Below are 13,002 nucleotides of genomic sequence, written 5' to 3'. Positions count from 1 at the left end.
GCACATTATATTCTAAAAGCTGGGATGGAATATTAATAAAAGATAAACCAACCAAGTTACAGAAACTGATGAAGAGTTCACATAGGCTCATTGCCAAGACTGACATATTCAGAAGAAGTGCTTCAACTCAGAATGCCACAAAAAATAAATCAATTTGCTTCCCAAAATGAGAAGGTCAAAATGAGCAGAGACATTCCATATTGACATCTGATGTGGCTAAAGCTCATGAAAAACAAAACAAAAACTTGCCTATTTTTCCTGACAATTTGAAAAAAACATTCCCAACTGAGATTACACTCAGAGGGAAACTGTGTTTTTCTTTTTTTGGTTTTAGGTTTGACAAGTTTTTTATTTTCCCCATTTAAAATTTGATTTTTTAAATTTCATTTTAAAGGATTTTCTTTGCATGCAATAAGCCAGTTCTCTATTACTGCTACAAATAGCACCTATTTTTTAAAAGCGTGTGCTTTATAATAGTAAAAATAAATGCATAACTGAATAAACAAAGAAGGTTGAGACCTGTGGTAGGATAGAGATCCGAAATGACCGACTGGAGTTTTCATCCCTCAGGTAAATGGAGAGTTTGGGAAATAAGGACCAGGGTCTTTCAGTTTTATCCCAGCATGCAAGCTGTGAACCAGTCCAGAAACCAGAAGAGAATTCTTGTATCTATTAAAAAAGGAAAGCGATACATACAGATTACATGCATTTTGATAGATTTTTTGTAAATGGTCACTGCCACGGTTCAATACTTCTTCCATTCCCACAGAGAAATTCAAACATGAACATAAGTCTGACAAAGAACTTTTTCTTTAAGGATCAAAGCAAAAACCCAACACACAGTTAAGGTGCATCATAACCAATTATGGCTTGGAAGAAGGGGAAAGAGGCAAAAGCAAGTTTAGCTTCCCTTCCCTCCCCATTTGTATTTCATTACTTTTACTTCTGCAATGAACCTGTATGACTTCCCTGAGCAATCAGTAACACAAAGAGGCAAAGCATCAACGGGCTTCTACTACTTATTTACCTCTTCTCTGAACAGCTCTGACCAAACGCCAATGTTCTGAAGCAGCAGACATTTTTTTAAAAACACAAAACAAAATACAAACCACATGAATGTGTAATGGAGACATCTCCCTTCCTCACATACTTATAGCTTCTTACTCAACTTTAGGGTTTTGAAGCCAAGGGCTAAGCCAAAATCTCCTGTCATCTAAGGGAATCAAGGTCTGCTACAGTCAATGGAAAGAAACACGTCCCTCTGTCTCTTTTGCTGCCCTGCCACTCACTACCAGTAAAACTTGACATGCTTTTGAAAGAAGGTTGATAAACAGTACTTTTTAATATATCCAAGGCACTAACAAAACAAAAAGAAAACCCCTACAGAGCTTGTTTGCCTGAGACAAACGTCTTCTCTAATGTTCATGCTCCCCAAAGCTGATCTGTTGCCAGCTCAGAGGAAAAACCTTCCTTATTTGAGTGCATTACTTTGTGCTGGTTCTTATTCCCACGTGAAGCAACATCCAAGAGAGTATCTTGTACTGACACTGCACAGCCAAAGCCTGCCTTCTGAGTGAAGAAGAAAGTTGGAATCCAGCCTCTCCCCTCCCCTCATTTGTATTTATCTTTGATATTATTTTGCAAACATCAGCTCAAACTTTAGTTACAAAGCATTTTACAGGTGACAGGTATTCACCCCATCCCACATACCTGCCAATGAAATAATTGTTAGGGCTGCACAGTATTAGGGACATAATACTTCCAGGTGCTCATATGTACAAGCGTACCTTCACGTAAATACACAATGAGACTTCCCATCACAAACAGACTGCTTTTACCCTTAACTCTCAATGCACACTTAAGTACATCTCTTGGCATGGGACAGAACGCTCTGCCCCTCACAGCTAAGTCCCAGGCCAGAGCTGCTAAAAAATATAGTTCTCCTCTCTTTCCATTTTCTCTTGGAAAGCAGAGCTTGTGGTCTGAGAAAAACTGCAAGATAGCACCCAAACTGGACAGACCAAGTCTATAAAGTGCTCTATTTTAAGTGCCTACTTTCATTTCCCAGAAAGACTGCTCATTACATTGCATTTCTTTGCCTTACTTCTGTATGCTGAAGAACTGCACTGGGGGGACTTGGCTGTATGCTACCTAAAAGGTTATTAAAATAAAGATTTTAGGTTTATTTGGGCCTTCCTTTCTTCAACATATTAAGTTCGCATTACATTAATGCTGTGAGTAGATACGCTGTTCTGACTTCAGCTCAGTGAGGTGTAATAGCTGCCACTCCTCTGTGGTTCATCTCTGTCCTTCTGCCAAAACCACCACCTTCAGACCTGCCAACATCAAACTGCATCTATAGCTGCTCCCTAAAAGACTTCAGTCCAAATAAGTAAGATTTAAAAACCGATCTGCACCACTAAAGAGCATAAAGCTCACAGCCTTGGTTTTTAATGGAGCTGAATAAAGGAACGCTTCACGTGCAGTTATCCCAGTGCACCTGAGGGAGCACTAACATTTTGCTGGGAAGTTCATAACAAGCTGCTAGGAGCTGGAACTTGTTAACCTGGTTCACCTGTGGTCAGAGAAGTACGTCTGACTACAGCAGATGCTTTTATGTTTCGGTGGTACATAGCCTGCCAGAAGCCCATAGTGCTACAAGTAGGGTTGTGATGCCATGGTACAATTGCTGAAGATACCCATTTTCCTGACATTACTCCCACACAGCTGGAATCTGATCTTTACATCTTGTAACTACTTTCTTACTGAATAAACCTTCTCCTTTGTTTAGAGTGGTAAAAGTAATTTTTGTTGTGTGTGGGGGGAAAGGGGTACAGCAGCAAGGTCCTGGAAATTAAAAAGAAGCCCTAAAAAAAGAAGAGTTAGTTTATGCGTTCTTAATAGGAAGAACAAAACCCATTATGCCGAGTGAGTGGTTCCCCTCTAATACCTTATCAATCAGTTGACTATTTACGTGTCATATGAAAGGCCCTAGTTCAAATGTCCTGACCAACATCAGGGAGGAGTGTGGACTGCTGTGACCCAGTTCCCAGGAGGACGCCCTAATCCCAGGGTGTCATTACGAGAGCTCTTGGGTAGGCTTCTTTCAATTCCCCCCGCATCGACTGAAATTGTTCCAGTCAATACTTAAGTGCTTTGCAAAGAGAAGAACTTTTCAACCAGGGAAGCTGAGCTACACGAGGTAACTGGTACACATTTATTTCAGATATTGGACACCTGCAGGCAGTGAAGAACACTTCATGCCAAACCTCTGCTCTCAATCAGGTAGGAAAAGGATCTCAATCTTGAATTATAAGCATACAGGCAAATACTCTGTCTCTTTGGCAGCCAGACAACAGTCCCGTTACTGTATTTCCTGTGATTTGCAACGACTGCTGCTGTCTGATTGTGAATCCATGACAAAAATATTAAAATTGTTCACATTGAAATATCTGGGATTTATTCTTCATCTTTAACCTTCTTGGCGCTGTTCACTGTATTCAGCCAAAATTTATGAATACTTTTTATTAACTAGAAAACACTGCTTCAGTTACTCTATACTCAGAGAAATCCAGCATCCTCATGTCCTACTTCTAAAGCCCACTCTATTTTCAAAGAAAGATTTTTTTAACATAAATAATTCAATAATGAAAGTCAAAAGCAGCTTTATTGATATGAATAATCCTAATGAATGGCATCTGTTTTATACAACAATAAGCATTATACTTGGAAAGGAACTGCTTGCAGTAGCAGGTTTTTCTACTTTATAAACACTCTGTTTTGAATGAAAGGACTGATTTTTCCACTCTTAGTACTTTGATCAGAGCAACAGGGATTACGTCCATATTTCTGAAATGCTTAGAACAAAATATTCTCTCTCTGCACTATTTCGGATACATTTCCATACACACACTTCTTGTCTGTACTTGGACCCCCCTTTTTCCCTCCTCCCTTTCCCTTTTCAGCTCTTCCTTTCCCTTTTCTGTTTCCATCAAAGATTATCAGTCATTTCTCACTTATTAACAGGAGTAGTCCAGGAAAGATTCTGCTCCCCTCAGGTTAAAATCCTATGACTTACAAGGTAGATAGCAAAGATGACACTCCTTTCAAAGATCATGTGATCATTTAATAGGAATTTAACATTTTGAGCAGATTTAATGACATTAGCTTACCAGGGACGTGCGAGCTATTGCTTGCACAACAACACTGAAGACTTTCTGGGGCAGTCGGAGGAGCGTGGTTCCGCTGTCTACTATCGCTTTATCAGCATTATACTAGGGAGGGGAGAAAAAAGGAGAAAAGTTACACACTGCAGTTAATGCAATGCAGATTCCACCGTTTCATAACAATGACAAAGCTGTTCCTTTTGGGTAGCTGTCTGCCCAAACCTGCATGTCATACCTGTCAGCAGCTCTCTCTAGTTGATAGCTTGAATTCAAATAAAATTCTGAGAGCAAAAGCAGGATATGGTCAGCCTAGACACAAGACTGTGTTTATCTGCACCATTCAGGAAATTACTGAGTGTCACCACAGCTGGCGCAAATGGCTAAACCACCATAAAAAGAAGTAAAGCCTGGGCCCTTTCAGACGTGTGAGCTAATCCACTTTACCTCCCGTATGCTTTGGGCAAAAACACTCTCACGGTCAGTACAGACAGATACTAAGCACGCTGATGTAGCTTACACATATGTCCAAGCCCTGAATCGAGGTCTCTGCTATCACGGAAACAACTCACTCTAGTTTAAACACAGTACAGCAGCCTACTTTTAATGGCTGGTGTATCTTATTTAAGAATAGTCAGGGAACATTGGGCCTCATTACATACAATGTTTGGTACTGGTTCAAGAGTACAAATGCCAAATGCCACACCTTTCTCTCTTGACTGCTGAAAACACAGACAAAACCAAGTACAAAAAACCCTTGACATGTCAATCTTGCTACCTCAAAATCTGCACTAAAAAACCTAAGCAAACATTTCTCTTCATTATTAAAACCCCAGCCCTCAGATTAAGAGATTTCAGCAAACTTCAGACACCGGAAACAAAGAATAACTATTTTAAAAGGTACGTCTTTTTTCATGAACTCCTGAAAAACTATGATTAAATGGAGGGGGAGGGGAGGCAAGTAGCGGTGGCAGCTGTTTGCATTAACTACTTTCATTACCAGCTTAGGCAGCAGGGTCGATATAACTGAACACTGACATGTTTATAGCATAATCATAAGACACAAGGTAATACACAGCATAAGCTTTTTAGGAAGAGGTCAAACAGCAAGCGAATTTAAAAAAAAATTGGTTTAGATGTTATCAAGTCACATGGAATATCTTCAGCGCAGTGACAAAAATAAAACCCACCAAAAAGTAAAAAAGTAACTCTGACTTAGTTATTTTCTTTTTGAAAGAAGAGCTGCTACAGGCTGCCAAGCAGAGCTGAAAGAAAAGCAAACAGGAAACCATTTATGATACACTCTGAAATGCTTCTGAAAAGTGGAGAGAAATATCAAGGCATTGTGGAGTCCATTTTAACTGTGACAGTACCACAAATATGCAATCACCAGCGTCCTGGAAAGACACCTTTGGAAAAAAGTAGGTAGGAGGCACAGCCAAGAGGGTCAACCACTAAAATAAACCCATGCAAAACACCTGAAGTAGCAGGATTGCTTGGCTAGGGACTAAGCACCTGGATTTTCATGCTGCGTACAGCGTACTTGGCAGCGGGCAGTAACTTGCCTTCTTAGTCTTCCTGGTTAATACTTAACAGCGCACCCTATGCAGCGTGCACTGCTGGCAGCTCAGTACTTCTCTCAGCCCTGGTCTGCCAGGCTCAAGGCCACAGCTGCAGTGTAACACTGGACAGATTCCCAGCATTGAAGCGAGGGGACTACTTTTCCCTGGCAAGGAAAGGAGTAGTCTCTGGTGATGGTTACAAAAAATGTTCCGTTTCCTAGAAAACAACTAAGAGGAGAGAGGGCAAATAGTTCATCATTCTATACAGCGAATTATGCATGCTCTGCAAGCCCCTAACTAGCCAAACTTGAATCATACTAGCTCTAATTTACTGTTCTTCCTCTAATTTTTTTTTGCGGGAAGATCTCCTTTGATCAAGAAAGGAATCATGCCTTCTGTAACAGTGACTAGCATACTATGCTAATACGTACAATGTGAAAGCAAACTCTGGCTCAGAAAAGAGCGACAATAACAGGAAACTTTCGTAACACTCCTAGATTTTTAAGTGAGTTGTTTTCTGGAAACAGCATGTATTAAACCATTAGCACAAGGGCTCCTCTTCAAAAACATGTTGACTGTTTTTTAAGGCAAGAAAGAAAAGCGAGCACAAACATTTATGTCAAAGGACCAGTGGTTTTGCTTTCCTAACACTATACTAGAGAGAGGCATTTAAATAGACCTTGTTTTGCTTATGAAGTTGAAAGACGATATGACTCATTTTAAGTATCTTATATGGCAATATGATTTCCATATTTTGTATGGAAATATAATATTTATGCACATATGAGATTTCTATCATGAATCTCACTTCATTTGTATGAACTTTAAAAACTTTAGAATTATCACGTCCCAATGATTTCCAACTAAGAGAACAAGCATGAGATAAAATTAAGATGTCTAATGAAAACAGGGCATGAAAATTACAGAACTAAAATCAAAACGTGAATAGCAACAAGCAGCAGGAAGGAACAAATAAAACACACACATACACACATATCCTCCAGAAAAAAAAGAAACGGCGTTGGAATAAAAATTGCAACAACACAGTCTCATTAGACTGATCTAGAGATAGCAGAACATTATTCCTAATAAAAACAGAAAACATATCCATCAGGAATAATAACTGGCAATGCTGAGGCAAGCAAAAGTGGATTACAAAAAATAAAAATTAAAAAAAAGGAAGCATAGGATGAGATACTTTGGGAAGCACCCCAGGATGACACCTGCCCACTGCCATCATGAATTACATGCTTAGACATCTCCACAGGGGTCAATCCAAAAGCTTCCCTTTTCTTTGTTTGACCAGAATTGCTTTAAACCCCTTTGCTTTGGTTTTACTGTGTAACAGAAAACCATAAACTGTAGTTGTTTAAAGGCTGTTGTCCCCTTGAATCAATGCACTATCTTCAGTGTTTAGACACTTTTGTTACAACTGAAACTAGTCAAGGGGCTGAGCCCTTCCAAACCACAGCACCCTTATTTTCAGTGGACTGTTCAGTTAACAATTGTAGCTTAGTACCTAATTTACTGAAAATACTGTCAATGACTTAAAAGTCCTATTTGAAACAATTTTAGCATGCTTGATGTACACACTGCATTTCACATGGCTCGATCATTTCTTTTCAAAGTTACCGTGCAGCCTTAATTCTCAGAGGAGACTGCAATACACATCTGCTTGCAAAGACAAAACTATTCAATTAAGTGTTTTTCTTAACCAAACTTGCATTTTATATAGACAGGAACACATAATCACAGATACCTCTCTGCAGTCCAATTGGAGGTTCTGTCCTCCGACCTCCAGTTTGAGAATTTCAACCTGGTAATACCACTCTTCTTTGATCGGTGTGTACCAAATATCACCATTGTACAGACTTGGTTCAATTCCACCCAGAACCTAAGGGAAAGGAGAAAGGAATTCACAAACTTTTAAATCCTGGATGTTTAGTTTTGGGGCAAGTACAGGAAAAAAGGGAAAGATTTAATTGTGATACACAGGGCATCAAAATGTTAATTTAGCACCATTTGTAAGGATTTTACTGACAAGTTCTTTGTCAATAATAAAGCAGTACGAAACATCTAGACATTAGATAGATCGTGCTTCTCTCAAACAGAATTCCCATATTGGGCCAAATTGCCAGCATCTTCATCTACAAGCTCACACTGATTCTCTCATGAAAGCTCCACTGTTTAAAATCAAAACAGTATCTTCAGTGGTTTAATCTAGGCAATGTATAAAAATGGGACAGAATATTAAACTTGCACATCATAAATTCACTTTATCAGATCAGAAAAGCCTTAATACTGTTCAAGAACATTTCATTTTTCTTACACACATCCAAAATGGAATATGACCACCCTATCATTCCTATCACTTTTAGCTTCCATCAAAACTTATGTTGAAGCTGACTGGGAGCATACTAGACCATCAGACTTTGAACTGAACTAAGTTAAGCGAGTTCTCTCTTGGGCTTCATCTATCTCAAGTGTGTTAACATTTACAGTACGTGAATTCACAGCAAAATAACTATTTGTGATCAACTCCTGTGCTGATACGCTTATTTCAGCATAATTTGGGAACAGCCATTCCAGCTCCTGATTCCAGATAAATAATGGCCAATTCTTGGTCCCACTAAAACTGATGGAAAGATTTTCCAGAGTAACAACAAGCAGAAGATCTGGTCTTGAGATTTTTTTCTTTAATATGTTGTCTACAACAAAGGAAAAGAGCCTTGATTCCTCTCCCCCTTTTCACATCATGTAAAAAAAAATTACTGTAGCATTTTGATGAGATTGACCAAGCTTAGCAGCTGAGTAAGAGACTACTCAGTTTGAGAAAGGTGGCAGGATCTGCCCTGAGGAAACACCACAATATTTATGTTTTTCTTTATTAAAATTAAACTTGAAATGCAGAAGTTTACTCAAACTTGAGAGAGCAAAAAAGAATGGAGAATGAAAATAGACACTTGAGTTTTGCCTAAGTGCTTAACTTTTCCTTAAAAAAAATACAAAACATTTCATATATTTAAACACTAAATTTGGAAGAAGTAGCGTAGTCATAGAAAAGAGGGAGAGAGATTAACAAAGATACATCTTCCCTCTCAGATTGACAGATACCCACAAGACTACCTCCGTTGGTACCACTTCCAGAGACGGGCAGTCCAGCACCACACATCTGCAAGGAGAAAATGTTGGGGATCTTTGCCTGCCTCACGAGAGAATCAAAGAATGTCTCCACAGAACTTGAAGGCTTGAAGGTGTTGAAAAACAAAACAAAAACCAAAAGAATTGTAGAAGTATTCATTAAAAAGTTTCTTTGCAGAAATGAGCAAATCATTCAAACAAGACCACTTTTCACAAGTAAATTGAATTTCTGACAACCAAGTGATGAAAATTCTAGATACAATAAGTCATTAAAAAACCTAACATCTGTCATTTTTCTGTTTCTGTTGTTTTTAAAAACATTTTTACTCTTGACCACTGTCATAGAAATCCCTAAAGCACGAGAGTATTTTTCAATTGCAGTTTTCAAACTCAAATACTAGTTTCGCTTTCAGGCAGAAACTCTCACTGACGCTTTCTGTTTGGAAAAGGCTTTGGGTTATTAGAACAGAGAAATGCAACTTGCCCTTTGCACCTTTCCACGGTTAAAAGGCAGAATTTTAAAGTGAGGATTTTCAGGTTTTAAAGATAGTTTAATTCTAATGAACTTTGAATTCAGTGACCCTTATTTCCTCTACTTTCTTCTAAAGAACTTCATTTCCAAGCATACTTACTTCAGCTGATTACTGGCCTACAGGTTCTTTCGTACGCTGCATGTCATGCTCTCCTTTGCAGTTAGAGTACTGCAATTTCATTGTAATTCAGATTTCTGTGCAGCTACATCTCGTGACAGGCAGAGACCCTAGCTAGCTTGTGAGGTGCTCTTACTACACAAAGCACAGAGCAGCCTCAGAAGCCAACAACACTTAAGTCTTTGGAAGAGGGGAAAAATAAATGCCCTGAACACACTATTTGCCCAAACCAGAGTTTGAGAAGCAGCTCTTCTCTGTCTTTCTGTTGACAGTGTATGACAGCAAGTACAGCAAAAGTCAATACAACGATCACATAACTCTTGAATAAAGCATTTTAATTCCAGAGTTGGCAGGCAGTATTGAATCATTTGTTCTAACAGGATATATCTCAGTTTGTGAATTTCTCAGACAGTTATGTGTAGGTTGAAAACTATGACTGTGTAGTATTCCAATCACATTTTCAGTTTTAGATTATAGGGTTATAAATTTTAGACTATAAATTTTAGGTTTTAATTTAAACTTCCACCTGATTTTCCTGCCTCCACAAGAATGGGATGTGCTTGGTTCTATGTTCATGAAAGCATCGTAGCTAATATTTGTTCTGAAATTATCCATATATTCCCTCCATCTCAACTTTTACTTAATGAATGCAGAATGTCTTAGAAAGAACTTTGCCAAGTAAGTCCACCAGTCCATCTACAAGTCTTGAGGGATATCCTAATATACGCCCTCCACACACATACCAGAAGCCTTACTCCCACACTCTGGTACTACAAGCTCTGTAAAAGCTTATTCATTCCAGAGGAGGTAAAATCAGAGCCTTCATCAACAGAAAAGCCAAAATCCTCACATGGGACTGTGGTACCATCGCAACCCAATTTATTCTTTCTGGAACAAACATAGGAAAGAGTGGTTGGAAGGGAGGAGTCTAATGCTGACAGATCATCTGCTCACTTTATTTTAGTAGTTACTTTTCTATTTATTGTCATTGTGAAAGACAATAGCTGGGGAAAGGATGATTTACCTTGGCTAAGGCATCATAGGCAAGACCAAGAATCCCATGCCATTTAACCCCTGGTAAGAAGAAATTCTCCGATTCAAGAATGGTAGCAATGTTGATGGTGTAGCTGCCATAGATTCCTTTTGGGATAGTAATGACATCTGTACCCAGCACTCCAGTCCAGCTTCCTTGACTGTACTTAACTGTGACATCAATCCCTTGAGATTTGTATGTACTTGACCTTTAAAAGGAAAAGATACACTTATGCATGAGCTGTTCATTTACAATGCAAGACAATAAAATATACTCAATTTCAATTTTTCCCAGAGAGGAAGAAAAGTGAAGTCTGCAAAGTCAATCACATGTGCTCACAGAAGAACGGGGATGGATTGTAAAAGCAGTAAAAAGCGGAAATAAAATCTCGAGGCCCTGTTTTTATCCTGAAGCCGTCAATGACTCAAATCTTCACAATGTGTGTCCTTTTTTTTTTTTTTTTAACTAAGGTATGATGCCACCTAGTGCAATGTGTCCCTGACTCAGACCGGTCCATCACAATAGGAGCAACACTCTTTAACTGGAGACGGAACGTATTAAGTGGCGCTAGGAAATGAAAAGCTTCTGAATTCAAATCTAAAATGAAATGCCAAGCTAACGGAATAGCTGTAGATTAATACCTCATTAATATTATTAAAAAATCCATTTTGGAGAAATTGGAATATTATTGTGAGTATCAGCAGTAAGACACAGGTTTTCTAAATCTGCAGTTTGGTCTATCTATCAGGAAGTAAGTAGATTTGGATATTATTAATAAATGATTCACTGACTTGGAGGAGGAAAGGAAGGAGTTCCTTCTAGACCAGGGCAGCAAAGGCAAAGGAGCAGTTAAGTATGGCAAGCAAAGAAAGGAGAAGAGTCCTGTTTAGAAGGCTTAACAAAAACATTAGAAAAAACTTCAATAGATTTTTCATTTTAAAATCCTATAGTATAAATAGAGTAATCATCTTCTACCCGCATCACTACTGAAGAACTACAGAAGTTCTAGATCCCTTACAATTTATTTTGGTCTCATTCCTCAGCATACAGCTTCACCTTCTGAAGAGACAGATGACCATGACTCACGTTCATCTGAATAGGCTTTTTGCTTGGCAGGTTTTTTAAAAGTAAATATAAAAAAAGTGTAAAATAATTTCACAACACCACCTTTACATGTGTGTAAAACAATAGAAAGTGCAGTTCATTGATCAAATGCAGACAGTTTTATCAACTCAGCTTTAGTGTAACAGCTGCTTTGACAGAAACAGCCACATGAAGTGGCTTCACAGCCCCCTGTACCTGAGCTCACCAGAATGGAGTCGGTGTGATTTTGCCTATTATGGGGAACAACCTTTAGATGGCAATGCAGACAACTCCCATCCATTTAAGCAGACACTTTATCTTGAGGGACAATTTGGCCATATGGACTGTGCGACTGATCCTCTTCCTAGCTAAGGGAGGGAGGGAGTAGTAAGAGGCCAGGCTCTAACCCTAAGCAGTTCTTGATACTCCCAACACCTAACCCTTCAAGGGTCTTCAGGGTTCAGTAGCTTGTAACATCCAAGAGAGCAGAAATGCATGAGATAATAGGCCCCACCGATTACATTTCAAAAGGCACAAATTCCAGAGATACTGTTACTACCTCTATCTGCTCACTTCTGCTGCTACTGCTGTTTTCCCTTTCTGCGTAATTCTGCATTTGTATGACAGACAAAGGGACATCTCTGCTCAGGCAGGGTCTTCAGAGCACCACTGTGATACTGGCAGTACATTTTATAAATCAAAATAGATTCTGAATAATTAGTGACATAACAGAAACAGGAGGGGGGCGCAGGCAGGAAAAGGAAGGGAAAACACAGGGTTCTTCATGTAGAAAAGTGTCTGGCTGTGCAACAGAAGAGGAAACATCTGAAATCAGAGAGAAAAGTGAGTGCTGGGAGAATAAAGCGAAGCGAATCTTCAGATGGTGCATGACTAGCAACAACAGCAGCACATAGCTCTTCTTCCATAAGTGGTAACAGCCTGATGGATTGAGCTGTGAACCAGGACACAGAAAGACTGGGTTCGTTTTCCAGCACGCCTGGGGAACTTTCCTGTGGCAAGGCAGGACAAGTCACTTCCTTGCCTTCTGTGCCTCAGCCTCCCCACCTGGAGAAATGGGTATGAGGATAGTCATCTCACTTGTAAAGCGCACAAATGTTGTATTTAAGAGAGGGCCTTGTTATTTCCTTCCAGGAGCAAAATTCCTAATGTGGGAAGGGTTCTCACATAATCCTTGTGGCAGTAAATTATATTCTGTTCTGCAAAACCACTTCCCGTTCCATCTTCTTGACTGTAATCAGCCCGTGGTTTTCCACCTCACTGATCTAAAGGAAGAAAACTTCTTTAGAGGTCAAAACTAGAGACTTGTTCTAATTCATGGGCCGAGTGTTTTAAAACAAACACGCAGCACA

The 13,002-nt window shown here is 39.2% G+C and overlaps 1 protein-coding gene across 2 annotated transcripts in view; it reads right to left on the bottom strand.

The window, feature by feature from the left end:
* BACE2 (beta-secretase 2) overlaps positions 1 to 13,002 on the bottom strand; it is a 55,776-nt gene that overhangs the window by 16,431 nt on the left and 26,343 nt on the right. For both annotated transcript variants that reach the window (XM_049835066.1, XM_049835065.1), the window contains exons 3-7: positions 10,541 to 10,757; positions 8,844 to 8,972; positions 7,485 to 7,619; positions 4,173 to 4,274; positions 520 to 669 (exon numbers count right to left, since the gene is read on the bottom strand). In XM_049835066.1, coding sequence (XP_049691023.1) covers positions 520 to 669; positions 4,173 to 4,274; positions 7,485 to 7,619; positions 8,844 to 8,972; positions 10,541 to 10,757 — 733 coding nt within the window. The remainder of the gene's footprint in view (positions 1 to 519; positions 670 to 4,172; positions 4,275 to 7,484; positions 7,620 to 8,843; positions 8,973 to 10,540; positions 10,758 to 13,002) is intronic.

Source organism: Accipiter gentilis, chromosome 32 (genome assembly GCF_929443795.1).
Source record: "Accipiter gentilis chromosome 32, bAccGen1.1, whole genome shotgun sequence".
NCBI lineage: Eukaryota > Metazoa > Chordata > Aves > Accipitriformes > Accipitridae > Astur > Astur gentilis.
This window is presented reverse-complemented; position numbering and strand designations above follow the sequence as displayed.